The sequence below is a fragment of the Poecilia formosa genome, unplaced genomic scaffold, assembly GCF_000485575.1.
Source record: "Poecilia formosa unplaced genomic scaffold, Poecilia_formosa-5.1.2 Scaffold209, whole genome shotgun sequence".
Lineage (NCBI taxonomy): Eukaryota > Metazoa > Chordata > Actinopteri > Cyprinodontiformes > Poeciliidae > Poecilia > Poecilia formosa.
In genome coordinates this window covers 1,071,569-1,093,466 of record NW_006800148.1, presented here as the reverse complement: position 1 = coordinate 1,093,466, position 21,898 = coordinate 1,071,569, and the positions used below count along the sequence as shown (strand labels likewise).

The window sequence follows — 21,898 nt, the reverse complement described above, 5'->3', positions numbered from 1 at the left end:
GCAGAATATTTCACTTATAACAAGAGATTTTCAGTCTCATCAACATTAATAACTTATTTACTTAAAACAAGCTCCTCCATCTCGCTGAAAAGTTACTTGTGAGTTAGTTTTGCCTTATTTCTAGTGTGTTAAGATACTAGAAGCTAGACCAAAAATACTTGGTGAGATTTCAACAAACACCTACTGTAACAGAGAGGGGACAAACCAAACCAACAATATTTAGCAGAAGTTCTACCTTAGCCACTAGGTGGCACTAAATCCCACATAATGGACCTTTAAATCAGCAGCAAAAAATAGTTTGCTTTGTTAACTTCTTAATTTTGACAGTTTTCAGGCTGTTTATGTGTCTGATCAGATCAAATCCGAAATGTTGGAAGAATAAATAGTATTCTGAGGGAACATGAGGTTAAAATGAGTTTAGTTTTTTCAGGCCTGGGGTCCGTGAAGCGTTAAGTGCCAGCCTATCAGACTGAGTGATGATGTGACAGATCGTCCCCACTGCGTCCTGATGCGTCCTTTCCAAATCAAAAAGTATTCACAGTTTGAGCTAACACTGTCCTGCTGCATGGGAACATGTGGCGTAAACACAATGTTGTGCCTTCATCACCGGGTAAAAACTACTTTAACCTGAAACCCGCAGGGCTTCATCATCATCTTCAACAATCAGCGAGCCGCTGCGATCTAATCGAACATCTAATCAGCAACAAGCAGAGACGAAAAAAATAAAAATGAACACAAACCTCACCACCAGCTAACAAAACGCTAACGTGATAATAACAAAGCTCAGTGTGATCCCAGTGATTACTGTGAGAAGATATTACATATCTACACTTAGAAAAGTCACTTCAGCACACCTGATCCAAACACGGCCTTCGAACAGTATGAAAAAATATACAAATAAAAAATACAAATACTCTCAGACAACAGGTAGGTAGTTTTCCGTCGACATGAAATCAGTGAGGACTCAAAGATAAATATTTCACATTTCTTTTCTCCCTTGCTCTTTGAAGAAAAAATAAAAACAATGTTGCGCGTATGAAAAGAAAGCGTCCATCCTTCGGTAAATTAGTAACACGGTGATCTCTGCTTCTCCCACCCAGAAAAAAACTAACAAAAAAAGAGCCAGTGTTGAAACAAAAGCATCATAGATTTCTGTTTTTCAGACATCATACAATATGCACAGAGAATAAAAACATTAACAACGATCGAGTCTGTTTGAAATATCCCTCCGTTCAGGTCGGAAAGGTGAAGAGGACGTGTCTCAGCTCTTAGTGTGTGAAAACTGACCCATTTGGAGAGGAAACCACTGAGTTCGTAACACCACCTGCAGAGGATGGGACGTAACAGTCATCCGTGTTGGTTCCTCCAGCAGGGGGCGCCTCTCTGCGTTCAATCCACTCAGAAAGACACAGGAGAAGGGGAAGAAGAGAGATTACAGAGCTCACTTGACATGTTCAGCGCTGTGGGAAGAGCAGTAGTATTTCTTGTGAGCTATGAACGTAGAGAGGCTGCTGAACTTGATGTTGCACAGCCGGCAGAAGCGGGAGTTACCGTTCTGGACCGGAGAGATTACCGCCATTTTGGGTCCGGCGATGGGATTGGATGCCGTGCTCTCGGGAAGGTGGACGGGCGCCACCTTCTCCCGCGGAGCTTCAGGCACGGGTGAGACAGTCAGAGAGGGGGCGCGGGGCGGAGACACGGGGAGGGGTGAGGCAGAAGAAGGCGATCCTCCCCCAGCTGACGGGCTGCCGTTCACCTGCGGGGACGCAGGGGAAGCGGTGCCGCTGCAGGTCTGTCCGTTAACGCTGTCTCTGTGGACTCGGGAGGCCATCTTGGCCTGGTATGTGGGGGTGGTGGCTCCGGTGACCCCATCCCTGGGACTGAGGCTTGGGCTGCGGCTGACCGCCCTGCTGGGCCGCTGCGGGGTCTCCGGTGGAGGCTGAACGGTTAGGACCAGCCCATGGGTGGTCTTGAAGTGCTCCACCAGGTCGCAGGTGATGGGCCGGTTTGGACAGTACGGGCAGACCGCTAGGGAGGAACTGGCAGCCGCTCCTTTAGCTCCGGCTCCTGGAGTGGCTGCGAGCGTTGCATGCGAGGGAGATGCAGCACCAGAAGCGGGTAAGGCAGAGGGGCGAGGGCTGGGGGACGCCCCTTGACCCTGGGCGACCCACTCAGCAGGCAAAGCTTTAGCCTCAGCAGGATGGAGGAGGTCCAGCCGCTCCTGTTGGGGTCTGCTCTTAGGGGAAGTGGAGGCTGACCTCTTGAGCCTGTGAAGCTGCTCCAGGGTGTGTGGCTGCAGAGTGGTGGCTGGGCAGTAGTAGGTCTTATGGGCCAGGTAGTTCTCAATGCTGTTGAAGCTGATGCTGCAGGCGGTGCACTTGTGGTAATCGGTAAGAGGAAGCGCCGGGAGAATACCGCTGCCACTGTTGTGCCGAGGGGTCTCCCTCAAACGAGGTCTCTTGCTCAGGTCTATGGGGCCGTCTCCTTCGGGGCTGGAGCCACTCGCACCGCTGGGAGAGACTTCCTGCTTCACCACCAAACCCAGAACGGAGGGAGAGGGAGCAGAAGCCCCGGAGGTGGTGGCAGCAGCAGCGGCGTTAGCTAGCGCCTCTGTTCGAGCCATGTGGATCTCGTACATCTTTTTCCTCTTACGAGTGCGGATGGGCTGAGGAAGGAAGGCCGCGGTGTTGGAGGTCTTGGACATGTGGGTGGCCCGCTGGTTGGATGGGTCATGGCGAGACGCGCAGTAGAACCGTTTGTGAATGGTGTAGTTGTCATGACGGCTGAAGCGGATGTTGCAGGCCTCGCAGAAGGTTTTGTTAGGGTCGTCTTCCATGTCCTCTGTAGAACCGCTGGCAGGACTTTGACTGCCTTCGCTTGCCCTTCCTCCTCCACCACCTTCACCCTCTGAAGAAGACGACACTCCTTCTTTCCCTGCAGGAGTTTCTGTCTTTACCTCAACCAGCCTCTTAGATTCTGCCACTCTGGTTCCTGCAGGAGGCTCAGAGTTCGTTGGAGAGACGGACGCGGCTCTGCTTGATGCACCAATCTGAGGAGACGAGCTGGGAAGTCCGCCAGAAGCTGCTGGCGCAGAGACTCCGGACCCTGAGGCCGAGCTTGCGCCCTCTCCCTGGTGTCTGCTGGAGCAGTAAAGCCTTTTATGTGCATAGTAGTTGTTGATGTTATTGAAGGTGATGTCACATTCAAAGCATGTGGCTCCTTTCTGGGGTGGAGTGGCAGTGGCTGCAGCTGCAGTCGTGGTAGGTCCGGAGGTGAAGAAGGCAGCTGGGTTGCTCTGAACGACCGCCTGGCCTTGTTTCAGCCGACTGTGGACCATCTCGGACATCTTTGCCAGGATCTCTGATGCCTGTGGCAGGATGGCTGCTTCAGGGTTGAACATGTACTGGGGAAGGAAGATTGATCCTCCTGCGACGCCTGAACCTGTTCCTCCAACGTGGGCAGGACTGGAACCAGGTGTGGGACTGGTTGGTTCAGCCTTGACGGTTGGGTTAGGGGGACTCTTTGGAGAGTTCGGTGTTTGACAGGAAGAGGACATAGTTGGCTCTTCCTTTGTCGTCTTTCGTACTTCTTGATCCGGATCCTCTCCACCGACACCCTCCTCCTCCCCATCCTCTTTCATCTCCATCTGCTGCTCCTCCGTCTCAGACTCTGACTGCGGCTCCTCCTTGATCTTCAGCTCTGAAGTCTGAGCGTCAGGAGAACTGAAGTCTCGAGGTGTTGCTGATCCCCCGTTTGCTCCTGGACTTGATGAATCTGGTTTGGGAACACAGGCTAGTGGTTCCCTCTCATGTGGGGACAGTTGGGGCTGCTCGGCCGACGAAGGGGTGCTCTGGCGAGGAGTGGGGCTCCTTTCAGCCGGGACCCTGACCTCCAGGTGGGTCCGAACATGCTGCTGCAGCTGGGCGGGCGAGTCAGAGTTATGGCCGCAAACCTGACACTTGAGCACCACACCAGAGTCTCCGGGGCTTAGACCTGTCGATGATAGTGAGTGTTAATACAAACCCTAATGACAGAGACACAAAGTCTTGGTGGCTGCATTTACATTGACCATAAAATTATGCAAAATGGCATTACAAAAATAAATAGGATTAATGGAAACATGACAATTTTGCAAAACTGCAATGGAAACACTTTTTCCGCATTATGGCAGATTGTATAAAACAGTAACGCTATTATTTGTAGGCACTGGCCTCCTTGGACGATGAGCAGCTGGCTCCACCAGAGCTCTCACAGCATCGCACAGCTCATCCAAAGTTCATTTGTCATTTAAATGTGTTGAGTCCATAGCTCTTCTGTAAATCTGCTGACTACAATTTCCCCAAAACACTGAGTACATGTAGCCACTCCTAAGTAAAGGGGGCTTATTGCTCCAACGCCCAAATGAGATGTCAACGTCTCCTCTAATGGCTGATAGGTGATGAACGCTAGCTCCATAGCTGAAATATGGATGTATGTCATGTAAATGTTTACATCCATGATTTTTAATGACATTGCGAGAGCAACGCCAGAGTTTCCCCAACAAAACTTGCTCAACCAGGTGGTAGAGATGCTGAGGCAGTCCGCCAGAGACCCATTGCGTTTTTATGTTAAAAAAATGTTCAAAGTTGACAGGAAATTGGTGATTACCCCCTCCCAGTTCAATGAATCAATTGTAAAACTAGCTTAATATATCTTTACTATCACTGTTACTGGTGTCTAAAAACCCTATTTAACATAATCAGTGTTTACCCTGCTGGGGAGGCAAGAAAAGTAACTGAAATTATGATAAAGTATTTTTTTTTTCCATATTATCAGAAATTGTAAAGGTTTTGCACACATTTTTAATGGAAACACGGCTATTGATATTTGGACGTACCGGTGGAGAGGGGCAGTTTAGGAAGGCCTGGTCCTGGAGAGTAGACCTCACTGCGAGATCCCGGCTGGCACACCATGTGGCTGGTGACCAGGTGGCTGTAGAGGATGTCCCTCGTGGTGGAGACGAAGCCGCAGCCGTGACAGACGCCGTTTAGTGTGTCTGTGTGGACCTTAAGATGGCGCTCACAGTTCGCTTTAGTGGTGAAGGCTGAAAGGCAGATGAGACAAACGAACGGACGCTCACCTGAGGAAAGAGACGGTGGAGGGAAAGTTAACCGCATCCAACCGATCCACCCACCCCACACGTCAAGAGACGTCTCTCACCACTGTGTGTGCGCATGTGGATCTCCAGAGAGCTGGCGCTGGGGCAGCTTTTGTTGCACTGTGGGAACGGGCAGATGCGCTCGTTGGGGTACGACTCTTTGGGCTTGTCTTGCGGGGGCGAAGAGGCCGCAGCCGGCTGCTTCTGCCGGCTGGCGCAGTAGTACATGAGGTGGGCCTGCAGGTTCCGCTCACTGCGGTACCAGATCCCACAGTCTTTGCACGGAAAAATATCCTCTGTTGACCAAGAAAAACAGACATTCAGAGAGAGAAGGAGTCGTGATTCAACTTTATTGATACTCTATAAATCCAAACCTTAACAAAGGGACAATGATGCATGATTGCTACAGACATTAATTATGTTCTATTATGTATTTTCAATCACCTATAATGACTTCCTACAGAGTAAAACTGCGTGAAGTGTCTCGTCTGCAAGCCTATTTCCTACAGAGTAACACTGCCATCTGGTGGCCATATTTAGCATTACAACATACGATGACGTTTTCCATAAATATTTAAGACTGAAGTGCAAAAAGTGAAAAACTGAAACACTCAGCATCTGGAAATGTGAGTCAAATGTTTTCTATTCAATGATGAAAAGTCTGTTAAAGTAAGGAGTTTCAGTTATGAGAACAAAAACAATATTTTTACTTTCAGACGTTCTGCGTTGCTTTGCTGACATGATAATTTGCTCCAGTCTGTTGCAGTAGTATTTATTATTATTATTATTTATTATAGGTAAAGCTCTCTGTATTTTTGAGTTACCAACATGAAACTCAAACATGTTTGTATATTTAATACACCTAAAGGTTTAGAAACGACTGAAGAACATTCGATAGAAAAAGTTAGGTTGAAAACTGGACACATCCATCTTCATCCAACCATTTTCATTCATCCATCTTTTTTATCCATCCAAAAAAAAAAAAAAGCCAAAACCAAGGAAAACTCCTGCAAGTTTGGAAAAAATTATTGATTCATGTTACTTTAAAATACTTTTTAAAAAAGTATTCCTAAAGTTTCTGAATGATTAGAAACTTTTTTGAGGGACTTCTATCTCATATTGTTATCAGGTTAATCTCCATCTAACTTTAAATACTGCCTCAGCAGGTAGTGAGGCAGTACTCACTGTTGACCACGGCGGTCGCCAAGATGGCTGCCATGCCGGCCTGCTGGGGAAGCAGCTGGATGTCGGAGCGCAGCGCCGCCGGGTACAGAGGCTCCTCCTTCACCGCCGGCTGCAGTGGAGGAGACAGCTGGGCAGCCAGGGAGGAAGAGGAGGAAGAGGAAGAGGAAGGCGGAGGCGGCGTCAGAGAAGCTAGGAGCTTTCCACCGGCCCTGACCTCTCTGGTGACCTTACAGAACAGCTCCTCACCTGGAAGCCAGCAGATTTACACTCAGACTGACGGCCTGACGGATCTCTGCGGAGGCAGACGGCAGAGCGCTCACCTCGGCTGTAGATGCTGCAGTTGGCTGCCGAAGGGTCAGAGGTCAGAGGAAGGCGGTTAATCCAGCAGTCCGCCTGTTCACAGAGCAGAGTTAGCGCCGAGTTCTGCACACAAACAACAAGAACACGGTTCAGAAATCCAGAAAAACTGCAAAGTTTTCAATGAGATTGAACTGAAATATTGACATTCCCACGTCTGACACGATAACAAATGTTCCTGGACGATAAATTGTTCTATAATAAATGATAATATTGTTGTTTTGAGACTATTTTCAAGTAATTTAATAATAACACAATATTTATTTTTAAATTAACATGAGTAAAGGTTTGGATCTGGACACCTTAGAAGAGAAATGGCGCCCTCCACTGGTAAAATAAAAAACTAACTTCACATCTTAATCTGTGAGAATTACAAGAAAGAAAAAGAGATGAAACAAAATAAAGCAATAAACAGAAACAATTCCAGAAAATTCACCACCAGCTTTTAACTCAAGATTAACTTTATGTTTGATTTTCCATCTTTTAATTTCTATTATCTGAACAACGGATCGGTTCTTTCTTCTCCTTTAAATCCAAAGTTTATCCGAAACCTTAAATCATCAATTAGTAGAAAAAATATATATATATAAAAAAATGAATGAATGAATAAATAAAGGCAGGGAGGTAAAAATGAATCAAGGAATGGTAGAAACATTGGTAAAGGAGTAAAATAAAGAATAAATGTAAAAGTTAAGATGAGAATAAAGATGGAAAAAAAGCTGTAAAGAAGGAATAAAACTAAAAATGGGGAAAAGGAAAGAAACGAAAGGAGGAATGTTGGAAATAACAAGGCAGCAAATGCAGGAATTAAAGCAAAACTAAATATGGAAATCAAGGCAAGACTCAAAATAAATGCAGAAATGAAGGGAAGATTAACAGAATTAATCTGACAATTAAGGAAATAAATGAAAAAAGTCTGTTGAAGTTTTTGTAATAATCTGAGAAAAAGTTGAATAAAACAACTAAATGTTACGTTAAAATAAAAGCTAAAAGCTGAACATTTTGAGTATTTTATGCTCATCTGATCATTTAATCCCATCAGATCTGATTCGTTTGATTGTGAATTATTTCAGAACCAGCCTGTTGGTCCAAAGTGTGGCTGTACAAGTTTGAGGTCCTTTTCCAGATTTTTAAAATTAAATTACACATTGATTCGTTTCTTATCTTAGCAGCGAAAAAGAAAATAATTCACAATAAAATAATTTTGCATTTTTTAACTGAATAAATAAAGTAAAATGTGGCTCCTTGGTGCTTTCAACTCGTTCATTTTGGCCCAAGTTAACACCTGAGCACAGATAGGAAATGCTGCAGGAGGTATCACTCTGTCTGTAAACGTGCACCTCGCTCAGCCTCTTAATGAACGCTGGGAATAATCAAACAACTCCATCCTTTGTATGTTTCAAGTGTCTCCGCTCTGCTTGAACTGGGCAGCTTTACAGCCTGCCGTCCTGCACATTATCCCCGGCATTAACGACGCCGATCTGGGAACGAACAGCGGCCGCACCGCCGGCATTAAACAGCCTGAAAGAGCCTGCAGAGAGCCGCTGATGACGATTACGGTCAGAAGGAAATGAGCGCAGCTCTGGCCGGACAAAGAGGCAGAGAAAATAAAAAAAGAGAGAGATAAAAGAAGGAGAGAGAGGATCTGATGAGGCGGCCATTCAGCCGGCGGCGTTAATAAGATCCAGAGCGGATACGCTCAACAAAGAGGCTGGACATGCAGATTCTGTGGAGGTATGAGGGGAGCACAAACACACTCCGTTATCCTCCAGGTAAAAATCTGATCCAGAAATAACAATCAAATCAATACAGCCAAACACAACACAATCGGGTTTTAAAATCTGTTCGATTCATCCTGGAACAAAGCCCTAATAAAACCCAAACACACTTTCCTGACAAACTCCCAGCTGCGAAGCGAACATTTCCCCGTTTACGAGCTCAGACTCACAAAACAAAACAAAATGAAACACAACAAAACAAAACACACAAACTGTTGATTCACAAACATTTACATAAAATCTTACATTTACAATTAGACCAACCAATTAGCCTAGAAGTCAAGATTTCTTGTTGTAACTAACAATNGCTGCAGGAAACACAAGCAGCTAAAAACTGAAGGAGAATTTAGGAACTTCTACTCTCATAAAACTTTAGTAGCACGTTCCAGAAATCAGAGATCTGAATATTTTATATATAAACAACACAAACAGGATTTACTAAGAGGACCTGGAAATGGATGGAGACCAAACCACAATGCATCAAAACCTACTTCCTGTCATGAAGCGCTCTGAGCATGCCCAGAAAATCCACCAATTAGTCGTATTATAAATTTAAACTGAAGAGCAATTATTAGACTCTATAATCCACTTTAATACGATTTCAGTTGTTCATGGTTTTTAATCGCTATTTTATTTATTGTTTTTGGTTGTTTTGTTTATTTTCTGGGAGAGAGTTAGCATGTCTTCCAGCTCCACTGTGTGTCTTTTGCTAAATTAATGTTTATGTTTAAGATTGCAAACTTTAATTATTATTATCATCATCAATATTTTACTTAAATTACCTCAAAAGAATGATGTTATTTATTGCAATAATTTCTGCAACCATTTATAGTTCAGTGAAGTTTGTTACTGTGACAGGCCTAATTGTGCATTTAGGAGTTGCGTGCTCGACACCAATTTGTGCTATTTGCATAAAAAAGAGCAAAATGGAATTACAAAAATAAATTTGCTTAATTGAAAGGGAAAAAAAAACTTAAGACAGCAGCATTTTGTGAAGAGGCAGTCACAGTTGGAAAAGTGGCAGTCACTAGAGGGCGCACTCTGTCCGTTTTGGATTACACTGTAAAAATAACAATGGCCAAAAAATTTGCATAAAACTTAAATCAGGATATTATAAAAACTGAAAGACATATCAAAAAGCCAAATCTTAAGAAGACAGACTGACATCTTTTAACTTGTTTAGAAGCTGATTGGACTTTCTAAGTTGATGTAGTAAACTGTCAAAAAGCACAAAGTATTTCTGAATTTGGCAGAATTTTTAAGGTTTTACATTCATTTCAATGGGGCAGAATTAAAATACTGGTTCCACAGACAGAAAATGTCTTGTTTAATGGTTTATAAGTTGTTTCAGTCAACATTAAGGAATTATTGACCTAAAACAAGCTCCCAAGTCTTTCTGAAAAGTTATTTCAAGTTTACACTCAAACTTAGACCAAATAACTTGGTAGGATTTTGTGTTTTTCGGCGTCGTGGTCATGGTAAGATCATGCCACAGATCTATAGAGTGATGAAATGTCTCTCTGACATGAAAAATGGTGATGACACCGAGTTGTGGCATGCTAAGAGCGCAGCAGGTCAAGTTTCCAACCATGTCCAGAAGATTGTTTAGGTTCAAAACAGAGTAGCAAGGACTTCATCCAGTGTGAAAGTTATTAAAGAATCCTTCATTATGTCTCATTTAACAGAATTTTCTAGGTGAGAATTGGTGGCATCAAGGTTAAATCTGGTCAAACTGGTAGTTTTATTGCCTAAACCTCCCAGTCAGAAACCCTGACTGGGTCACAGACTTGGTCTCACATGATCAACCTGCAGAAAACCAATTATTAACCGTTGTGTTTGACCAATGCCTCGGTATTGTACGGTACGGGTCAGTGCGATTTGGTATGATATTTAGTCTATTTCAATTATAAAAGCGGGACATTTGACTGACCCGAACCATTTCTGGGCTCCATTTAGTTCTAGGTCCATAATGGTACGATGAGGGTGGAGCGACTGCCGTCACAACAGTCCAGACTGCAAAAACACCAAATCTTACCAAGTATTTTGGTCTTGTTTCTAGTGTAAATGTCTTAATGTCACATAAGACAAAATTAACTTACAAGTAACTTTTCAGGAAGACACAGGAGCTTGTTTTAAGTCCTTAATCTTGATGAAAATGTTCTTGTTCCCATTGTCATATTATTTTATGCTGCTAAGCATAAAATTGGGATTTTCCAATGTCAATTTCTGAGTTTGAAAAATAAAAGAATTACTAGAAAGATTAATCTGAGAAATACGTTAGAAAAAACATGAACATATTTAAGTTTAGCAGTAAAAATCTTTGATTTTTGGAATTTTTCTGAGTTTCAAAAGTAAAAAATTCCAGATTTTTGTGAAATTTGTGTTTTTTCTAGAAATTTTCTGAAATTAATCTAAAAATTTCTGAGTTGTTTCTAACAAATGCTTGACTTTTTGGGGCTCAGGAATTTACTTGTCTTTTCCAGAAAACTTCTGAATGTTTTGGTGGAACCACGTTTTTTCTATCTACAAAATGTCAATGTTCTGGTGCAAATATCTTGAAATAAGACCAAAATAACTTACAAGTAACTTTTCAGCAATTATAGGAGCTGGTTTTAGATAAATAAGTCCTTAAAAGTGATTAAGAAACTAGTTCCACTGGCAGAATATTTCACTTATAACAAGAGATTTTCAGTCTCATCAACATTAATAACTTATTTACTTAAAACAAGCTCCTCCATCTCGCTGAAAAGTTACTTGTGAGTTAGTTTTGCCTTATTTCTAGTGTGTTAAGATACTAGAAGCTAGACCAAAAATACTTGGTGAGATTTCAACAAACACCTACTGTAACAGAGAGGGGACAAACCAAACCAACAATATTTAGCAGAAGTTCTACCTTAGCCACTAGGTGGCACTAAATCCCACATAATGGACCTTTAAATCAGCAGCAAAAAATAGTTTGCTTTGTTAACTTCTTAATTTTGACAGTTTTCAGGCTGTTTATGTGTCTGATCAGATCAAATCCGAAATGTTGGAAGAATAAATAGTATTCTGAGGGAACATGAGGTTAAAATGAGTTTAGTTTTTTCAGGCCTGGGGTCCGTGAAGCGTTAAGTGCCAGCCTATCAGACTGAGTGATGATGTGACAGATCGTCCCCACTGCGTCCTGATGCGTCCTTTCCAAATCAAAAAGTATTCACAGTTTGAGCTAACACTGTCCTGCTGCATGGGAACATGTGGCGTAAACACAATGTTGTGCCTTCATCACCGGGTAAAAACTACTTTAACCTGAAACCCGCAGGGCTTCATCATCATCTTCAACAATCAGCGAGCCGCTGCGATCTAATCGAACATCTAATCAGCAACAAGCAGAGACGAAAAAAATAAAAATGAACACAAACCTCACCACCAGCTAACAAAACGCTAACGTGATAATAACAAAGCTCAGTGTGATCCCAGTGATTACTGTGAGAAGATATTACATATCTACACTTAGAAAAGTCACTTCAGCACACCTGATCCAAACACGGCCTTCGAACAGTATGAAAAAATATACAAATAAAAAATACAAATACTCTCAGACAACAGGTAGGTAGTTTTCCGTCGACATGAAATCAGTGAGGACTCAAAGATAAATATTTCACATTTCTTTTCTCCCTTGCTCTTTGAAGAAAAAATAAAAACAATGTTGCGCGTATGAAAAGAAAGCGTCCATCCTTCGGTAAATTAGTAACACGGTGATCTCTGCTTCTCCCACCCAGAAAAAAACTAACAAAAAAAGAGCCAGTGTTGAAACAAAAGCATCATAGATTTCTGTTTTTCAGACATCATACAATATGCACAGAGAATAAAAACATTAACAACGATCGAGTCTGTTTGAAATATCCCTCCGTTCAGGTCGGAAAGGTGAAGAGGACGTGTCTCAGCTCTTAGTGTGTGAAAACTGACCCATTTGGAGAGGAAACCACTGAGTTCGTAACACCACCTGCAGAGGATGGGACGTAACAGTCATCCGTGTTGGTTCCTCCAGCAGGGGGCGCCTCTCTGCGTTCAATCCACTCAGAAAGACACAGGAGAAGGGGAAGAAGAGAGATTACAGAGCTCACTTGACATGTTCAGCGCTGTGGGAAGAGCAGTAGTATTTCTTGTGAGCTATGAACGTAGAGAGGCTGCTGAACTTGATGTTGCACAGCCGGCAGAAGCGGGAGTTACCGTTCTGGACCGGAGAGATTACCGCCATTTTGGGTCCGGCGATGGGATTGGATGCCGTGCTCTCGGGAAGGTGGACGGGCGCCACCTTCTCCCGCGGAGCTTCAGGCACGGGTGAGACAGTCAGAGAGGGGGCGCGGGGCGGAGACACGGGGAGGGGTGAGGCAGAAGAAGGCGATCCTCCCCCAGCTGACGGGCTGCCGTTCACCTGCGGGGACGCAGGGGAAGCGGTGCCGCTGCAGGTCTGTCCGTTAACGCTGTCTCTGTGGACTCGGGAGGCCATCTTGGCCTGGTATGTGGGGGTGGTGGCTCCGGTGACCCCATCCCTGGGACTGAGGCTTGGGCTGCGGCTGACCGCCCTGCTGGGCCGCTGCGGGGTCTCCGGTGGAGGCTGAACGGTTAGGACCAGCCCATGGGTGGTCTTGAAGTGCTCCACCAGGTCGCAGGTGATGGGCCGGTTTGGACAGTACGGGCAGACCGCTAGGGAGGAACTGGCAGCCGCTCCTTTAGCTCCGGCTCCTGGAGTGGCTGCGAGCGTTGCATGCGAGGGAGATGCAGCACCAGAAGCGGGTAAGGCAGAGGGGCGAGGGCTGGGGGACGCCCCTTGACCCTGGGCGACCCACTCAGCAGGCAAAGCTTTAGCCTCAGCAGGATGGAGGAGGTCCAGCCGCTCCTGTTGGGGTCTGCTCTTAGGGGAAGTGGAGGCTGACCTCTTGAGCCTGTGAAGCTGCTCCAGGGTGTGTGGCTGCAGAGTGGTGGCTGGGCAGTAGTAGGTCTTATGGGCCAGGTAGTTCTCAATGCTGTTGAAGCTGATGCTGCAGGCGGTGCACTTGTGGTAATCGGTAAGAGGAAGCGCCGGGAGAATACCGCTGCCACTGTTGTGCCGAGGGGTCTCCCTCAAACGAGGTCTCTTGCTCAGGTCTATGGGGCCGTCTCCTTCGGGGCTGGAGCCACTCGCACCGCTGGGAGAGACTTCCTGCTTCACCACCAAACCCAGAACGGAGGGAGAGGGAGCAGAAGCCCCGGAGGTGGTGGCAGCAGCAGCGGCGTTAGCTAGCGCCTCTGTTCGAGCCATGTGGATCTCGTACATCTTTTTCCTCTTACGAGTGCGGATGGGCTGAGGAAGGAAGGCCGCGGTGTTGGAGGTCTTGGACATGTGGGTGGCCCGCTGGTTGGATGGGTCATGGCGAGACGCGCAGTAGAACCGTTTGTGAATGGTGTAGTTGTCATGACGGCTGAAGCGGATGTTGCAGGCCTCGCAGAAGGTTTTGTTAGGGTCGTCTTCCATGTCCTCTGTAGAACCGCTGGCAGGACTTTGACTGCCTTCGCTTGCCCTTCCTCCTCCACCACCTTCACCCTCTGAAGAAGACGACACTCCTTCTTTCCCTGCAGGAGTTTCTGTCTTTACCTCAACCAGCCTCTTAGATTCTGCCACTCTGGTTCCTGCAGGAGGCTCAGAGTTCGTTGGAGAGACGGACGCGGCTCTGCTTGATGCACCAATCTGAGGAGACGAGCTGGGAAGTCCGCCAGAAGCTGCTGGCGCAGAGACTCCGGACCCTGAGGCCGAGCTTGCGCCCTCTCCCTGGTGTCTGCTGGAGCAGTAAAGCCTTTTATGTGCATAGTAGTTGTTGATGTTATTGAAGGTGATGTCACATTCAAAGCATGTGGCTCCTTTCTGGGGTGGAGTGGCAGTGGCTGCAGCTGCAGTCGTGGTAGGTCCGGAGGTGAAGAAGGCAGCTGGGTTGCTCTGAACGACCGCCTGGCCTTGTTTCAGCCGACTGTGGACCATCTCGGACATCTTTGCCAGGATCTCTGATGCCTGTGGCAGGATGGCTGCTTCAGGGTTGAACATGTACTGGGGAAGGAAGATTGATCCTCCTGCGACGCCTGAACCTGTTCCTCCAACGTGGGCAGGACTGGAACCAGGTGTGGGACTGGTTGGTTCAGCCTTGACGGTTGGGTTAGGGGGACTCTTTGGAGAGTTCGGTGTTTGACAGGAAGAGGACATAGTTGGCTCTTCCTTTGTCGTCTTTCGTACTTCTTGATCCGGATCCTCTCCACCGACACCCTCCTCCTCCCCATCCTCTTTCATCTCCATCTGCTGCTCCTCCGTCTCAGACTCTGACTGCGGCTCCTCCTTGATCTTCAGCTCTGAAGTCTGAGCGTCAGGAGAACTGAAGTCTCGAGGTGTTGCTGATCCCCCGTTTGCTCCTGGACTTGATGAATCTGGTTTGGGAACACAGGCTAGTGGTTCCCTCTCATGTGGGGACAGTTGGGGCTGCTCGGCCGACGAAGGGGTGCTCTGGCGAGGAGTGGGGCTCCTTTCAGCCGGGACCCTGACCTCCAGGTGGGTCCGAACATGCTGCTGCAGCTGGGCGGGCGAGTCAGAGTTATGGCCGCAAACCTGACACTTGAGCACCACACCAGAGTCTCCGGGGCTTAGACCTGTCGATGATAGTGAGTGTTAATACAAACCCTAATGACAGAGACACAAAGTCTTGGTGGCTGCATTTACATTGACCATAAAATTATGCAAAATGGCATTACAAAAATAAATAGGATTAATGGAAACATGACAATTTTGCAAAACTGCAATGGAAACACTTTTTCCGCATTATGGCAGATTGTATAAAACAGTAACGCTATTATTTGTAGGCACTGGCCTCCTTGGACGATGAGCAGCTGGCTCCACCAGAGCTCTCACAGCATCGCACAGCTCATCCAAAGTTCATTTGTCATTTAAATGTGTTGAGTCCATAGCTCTTCTGTAAATCTGCTGACTACAATTTCCCCAAAACACTGAGTACATGTAGCCACTCCTAAGTAAAGGGGGCTTATTGCTCCAACGCCCAAATGAGATGTCAACGTCTCCTCTAATGGCTGATAGGTGATGAACGCTAGCTCCATAGCTGAAATATGGATGTATGTCATGTAAATGTTTACATCCATGATTTTTAATGACATTGCGAGAGCAACGCCAGAGTTTCCCCAACAAAACTTGCTCAACCAGGTGGTAGAGATGCTGAGGCAGTCCGCCAGAGACCCATTGCGTTTTTATGTTAAAAAAATGTTCAAAGTTGACAGGAAATTGGTGATTACCCCCTCCCAGTTCAATGAATCAATTGTAAAACTAGCTTAATATATCTTTACTATCACTGTTACTGGTGTCTAAAAACCCTATTTAACATAATCAGTGTTTACCCTGCTGGGGAGGCAAGAAAAGTAACTGAAATTATGATAAAGTATTTTTTTTTTCCATATTATCAGAAATTGTAAAGGTTTTGCACACATTTTTAATGGAAACACGGCTATTGATATTTGGACGTACCGGTGGAGAGGGGCAGTTTAGGAAGGCCTGGTCCTGGAGAGTAGACCTCACTGCGAGATCCCGGCTGGCACACCATGTGGCTGGTGACCAGGTGGCTGTAGAGGATGTCCCTCGTGGTGGAGACGAAGCCGCAGCCGTGACAGACGCCGTTTAGTGTGTCTGTGTGGACCTTAAGATGGCGCTCACAGTTCGCTTTAGTGGTGAAGGCTGAAAGGCAGATGAGACAAACGAACGGACGCTCACCTGAGGAAAGAGACGGTGGAGGGAAAGTTAACCGCATCCAACCGATCCACCCACCCCACACGTCAAGAGACGTCTCTCACCACTGTGTGTGCGCATGTGGATCTCCAGAGAGCTGGCGCTGGGGCAGCTTTTGTTGCACTGTGGGAACGGGCAGATGCGCTCGTTGGGGTACGACTCTTTGGGCTTGTCTTGCGGGGGCGAAGAGGCCGCAGCCGGCTGCTTCTGCCGGCTGGCGCAGTAGTACATGAGGTGGGCCTGCAGGTTCCGCTCACTGCGGTACCAGATCCCACAGTCTTTGCACGGAAAAATATCCTCTGTTGACCAAGAAAAACAGACATTCAGAGAGAGAAGGAGTCGTGATTCAACTTTATTGATACTCTATAAATCCAAACCTTAACAAAGGGACAATGATGCATGATTGCTACAGACATTAATTATGTTCTATTATGTATTTTCAATCACCTATAATGACTTCCTACAGAGTAAAACTGCGTGAAGTGTCTCGTCTGCAAGCCTATTTCCTACAGAGTAACACTGCCATCTGGTGGCCATATTTAGCATTACAACATACGATGACGTTTTCCATAAATATTTAAGACTGAAGTGCAAAAAGTGAAAAACTGAAACACTCAGCATCTGGAAATGTGAGTCAAATGTTTTCTATTCAATGATGAAAAGTCTGTTAAAGTAAGGAGTTTCAGTTATGAGAACAAAAACAATATTTTTACTTTCAGACGTTCTGCGTTGCTTTGCTGACATGATAATTTGCTCCAGTCTGTTGCAGTAGTATTTATTATTATTATTATTTATTATAGGTAAAGCTCTCTGTATTTTTGAGTTACCAACATGAAACTCAAACATGTTTGTATATTTAATACACCTAAAGGTTTAGAAACGACTGAAGAACATTCGATAGAAAAAGTTAGGTTGAAAACTGGACACATCCATCTTCATCCAACCATTTTCATTCATCCATCTTTTTTATCCATCCAAAAAAAAAAAAAAGCCAAAACCAAGGAAAACTCCTGCAAGTTTGGAAAAAATTATTGATTCATGTTACTTTAAAATACTTTTTAAAAAAGTATTCCTAAAGTTTCTGAATGATTAGAAACTTTTTTGAGGGACTTCTATCTCATATTGTTATCAGGTTAATCTCCATCTAACTTTAAATACTGCCTCAGCAGGTAGTGAGGCAGTACTCACTGTTGACCACGGCGGTCGCCAAGATGGCTGCCATGCCGGCCTGCTGGGGAAGCAGCTGGATGTCGGAGCGCAGCGCCGCCGGGTACAGAGGCTCCTCCTTCACCGCCGGCTGCAGTGGAGGAGACAGCTGGGCAGCCAGGGAGGAAGAGGAGGAAGAGGAAGAGGAAGGCGGAGGCGGCGTCAGAGAAGCTAGGAGCTTTCCACCGGCCCTGACCTCTCTGGTGACCTTACAGAACAGCTCCTCACCTGGAAGCCAGCAGATTTACACTCAGACTGACGGCCTGACGGATCTCTGCGGAGGCAGACGGCAGAGCGCTCACCTCGGCTGTAGATGCTGCAGTTGGCTGCCGAAGGGTCAGAGGTCAGAGGAAGGCGGTTAATCCAGCAGTCCGCCTGTTCACAGAGCAGAGTTAGCGCCGAGTTCTGCACACAAACAACAAGAACACGGTTCAGAAATCCAGAAAAACTGCAAAGTTTTCAATGAGATTGAACTGAAATATTGACATTCCCACGTCTGACACGATAACAAATGTTCCTGGACGATAAATTGTTCTATAATAAATGATAATATTGTTGTTTTGAGACTATTTTCAAGTAATTTAATAATAACACAATATTTATTTTTAAATTAACATGAGTAAAGGTTTGGATCTGGACACCTTAGAAGAGAAATGGCGCCCTCCACTGGTAAAATAAAAAACTAACTTCACATCTTAATCTGTGAGAATTACAAGAAAGAAAAAGAGATTAAACAAAATAAAGCAATAAACAGAAACAATTCCAGAAAATTCACCACCAGCTTTTAACTCAAGATTAACTTTATGTTTGATTTTCCATCTTTTAATTTCTATTATCTGAACAACGGATCGGTTCTTTCTTCTCCTTTAAATCCAAAGTTTATCCGAAACCTTAAATCATCAATTAGTAGAAAAAATATATATATATAAAAAAATGAATGAATGAATAAATAAAGGCAGGGAGGTAAAAATGAATCAAGGAATGGTAGAAACATTGGTAAAGGAGTAAAATAAAGAATAAATGTAAAAGTTAAGATGAGAATAAAGATGGAAAAAAAGCTGTAAAGAAGGAATAAAACTAAAAATGGGGAAAAGGAAAGAAACGAAAGGAGGAATGTTGGAAATAACAAGGCAGCAAATGCAGGAATTAAAGCAAAACTAAATATGGAAATCAAGGCAAGACTCAAAATAAATGGAGGAATGAAGGAATAAATGCAGAAATGAAGGCAAGATTAACAGAATTAATCTGACAATTAAGGAAATAAATGAAAAAAGTCTGTTGAAGTTTTTGTAAAAATCTGAGAAAAAGTTGAATAAAACAACTAAATGTTACGTTAAAATAAAAGCTAAAAGCAGAACATTTTGAGTATTTTATGCTCATCTGATCATTTAATCCCATCAGATCTGATTCGTTTGATTGTGAATTATTTCAGAACCAGCCTGTTGGTCCAAAGTGTGGCTGTACAAGTTTGAGGTCCTTTTCCAGATTTTTAAAATTAAATTACACATTGATTCGTTTCTTATCTTAGCAGCGAAAAAGAAAATAATTCACAATAAAATAATTTTGCATTTTTTAACTGAATAAATAAAGTAAAATGTGGCTCCTTGGTGCTTTCAACTCGTTCATTTTGGCCCAAGTTAACACCTGAGCACAGATAGGAAATGCTGCAGGAGGTATCACTCTGTCTGTAAACGTGCACCTCGCTCAGCCTCTTAATGAACGCTGGGAATAATCAAACAACTCCATCCTTTGTATGTTTCAAGTGTCTCCGCTCTGCTTGAACTGGGCAGCTTTACAGCCTGCCGTCCTGCACATTATCCCCGGCATTAACGACGCCGATCTGGGAACGAACAGCGGCCGCACCGCCGGCATTAAACAGCCTGAAAGAGCCTGCAGAGAGCCGCTGATGACGATTACGGTCAGAAGGAAATGAGCGCAGCTCTGGCCGGACAAAGAGGCAGAGAAAATAAAAAAAGAGAGAGATAAAAGAAGGAGAGAGAGGATCTGATGAGGCGGCCATTCAGCCGGCGGCGTTAATAAGATCCAGAGCGGATACGCTCAACAAAGAGGCTGGACATGCAGATTCTGTGGAGGTATGAGGGGAGCACAAACACACTCCGTTATCCTCCAGGTAAAAATCTGATCCAGAAATAACAATCAAATCAATACAGCCAAACACAACACAATCGGGTTTTAAAATCTGTTCGATTCATCCTGGAACAAAGCCCTAATAAAACCCAAACACACTTTCCTGACAAACTCCCAGCTGCGAAGCGAACATTTCCCCGTTTACGAGCTCAGACTCACAAAACAAAACAAAATGAAACACAACAAAACAAAACACACAAACTGTTGATTCACAAACATTTACATAAAATCTTACATTTACAATTAGACCAACCAATTAGCCTAGAAGTCAAGATTTCTTGTTGTAACTAACAATTAATCAGGTAAAAATTGCCACGTTCTCCAGATTTTTCATTTAACCACTTTAGCCTTTTTTTTCTTTTACAATACTAGAAATACATGAAATGCTTAAGTAAAAAAAATAAAATAGAAAAAAACATCTTATTACTTAAAATGCAACAGCTTTAGGGATCATTTGTGTTGTTTTTTCAGCAAGTGGCTTTTTTGAGTCTCCAGTTAATTATAAAGTTTGTTTCCACTTTGTGACAGCAGCTCAAAGTGGAGCTGCAGTACCGTCCTTTCTCCACCAGGAGGAGACATTCACACAGATTTGATCATAAACAGAACAGAAAGGTCAGAGTTGACGTGAAAGTTGAACATTCTCGTTAAAAGGCTTGTTTTTTAAATAATGTAAACAAATTATTTCAGTAAAAAAAAACTTTCTCCACATATAATCTGATAAAGTAAATCCTGTAAGGTTCAACTGTAAAAGGCATTTATTGCATAAAAATCTAAAAAAGCTGTCATGATCTGGCTGCAAATCCACAATAAAATACCAATTTTTCTAAATATCAATCATAATTAAGCAGAGAACAGGAGATTAGGAAGAATTTTATATTTGAGCTTCACAATGACTCCAAACACACAACCAAACAACAAAAAATGACTTAAGGAGATAAAAATTAAATAAAATTGTAAGTTTTGGTTGATCTAAATTGAATCCAGAGATTTCTTCAGATTCAGACACATTTATAGAGGAAGAAAGTCAAGATGTGAGATGTTGAGTTAAAAATGTGACAAAGTCAACCAGGTTGGGAGGAAATGGCTGCAGCGTAACATTTCAGGTGTAAATTAAGCTACAGAGTGGAAATGTTCATGTGTTTGTGGAAAATTGAACAAATCTGCTGTTTAAAGTGTTTCATGTTTCTGAGCTTGTCACATTAAGGCTGAACAGAAACCCAACAGGGCTGCGACTGGCGATTATTTCCTCCACAAATCTCCAAAAGCAGTGATTAAAACAATCCATTCCAAAGAAAACACTCGTTAACTTTGGCTCCATAAAGATTAAACAGATTTTTCTAATAATAAAAAAAATAATAATAGTAATTGGTTTATTAAATGTTGGAGCTTTAATTATCAGATTACCTCAGCAGGACGTGAAGCAGCGTTTTAATTTGTTCAGACTGAAAATCAGTTTCTGGCCTGATAAATAAATTAAAATGTTCAATGTTCACTGATTGTTTGGCTCTAAAAGATTTTGATTTAAAAATGTTTTCTGACACAGAAACGTTCAGCTGCTGAGATCAAAGAGAGATGGAAAAAACAGAAACAATCTGAGAGGATTCAGTGAAACAGATGATACAGGATGGATGGATGGATGGATGGATGTTGGTTGGATGGATGGATGTTGGTTGGATGTTGGTTGGATGGTTCCCCATGCTGCTGCTGCTGCTGAATCTGGTCTGTTCTGTTAGTCAACCCTCTTTAGTGCTGAAGTTTCTGTGAACCTGTGAACTTCAGGAAGTTGTTTTCATCTCCAGGCTGTCGCTGTTTTTCAGTTTCCCTCCCTGAGGCGAAGCCTGAGGACCTGAGCCAATCCTGGTACCAGCGGCCTGGGGTGAGAGCCGGGATCGGATCAGAACCAGGCGGGAATAAATCCTCTGCTTGATGCTTCCAGCCTCAATCAGCTGCTAACACTCTGCACATTTCTCCACGCATTCCCTGATTCATTCATTCATTCACGCTCCCCGTCATCACCAGGCGGACCTGAGGTGGAGCCGGCGGCGGGAAGAGGACATCTGGGAGGAAGCCGAGCAGAGCACGGATTGCGTTTCAGGGAAGATGCAGCGCAGATGTGGAGATACGGCTGCTTTTGTTTTAATTTGAAACCCAACGCTGGAGCCGTCTGAGCTCTAAGTACCGTTAACTCAGACTAATTCATTACGGAAGCAGCTCCGGAATGCTCCAAAAGAGAAAACCCAAAAACATCACGCCTGATTGTCTAAACTGCTCTCCCAATGGTTAAACTTGTCCTGG

General features: G+C 44.2%; 2 protein-coding genes across 3 annotated transcripts in view; both read right to left on the bottom strand.

The window, feature by feature from the left end:
• Positions 1-831: 831 nt before the first annotated feature.
• On the bottom strand, positions 832-6,799 carry LOC103148679 (zinc finger protein ZFPM1-like; the record flags this gene model as incomplete). The annotated part of the gene is made up of 5 exons (XM_007567555.1): positions 832-3,993; positions 4,877-5,119; positions 5,200-5,433; positions 6,323-6,568; positions 6,643-6,799. Coding segments are annotated over 5 exons (3,432 nt in total), but the record flags the coding sequence as incomplete, so codon positions are not given.
• Positions 6,800-11,946: 5,147 nt separating this feature from the next.
• Positions 11,947-21,898, bottom strand: part of LOC103148672 (zinc finger protein ZFPM1-like) — a 99,118-nt gene continuing 89,166 nt past the window's right edge. The window contains exons 5-9 of one of the 2 annotated variants that reach the window (XM_007567546.2): positions 17,758-17,860; positions 17,438-17,683; positions 16,315-16,548; positions 15,992-16,234; positions 11,947-15,108 (exon numbers count right to left, since the gene is read on the bottom strand). In XM_007567546.2, the coding sequence (XP_007567608.1) occupies positions 12,557-15,108; positions 15,992-16,234; positions 16,315-16,548; positions 17,438-17,683; positions 17,758-17,860 (3,378 nt within the window). In that variant the 3' untranslated portion in view covers positions 11,947-12,556. The remainder of the gene's footprint in view (positions 15,109-15,991; positions 16,235-16,314; positions 16,549-17,437; positions 17,684-17,757; positions 17,861-21,898) is intronic. The other variant, XM_007567547.2, reaches the window with a different exon arrangement.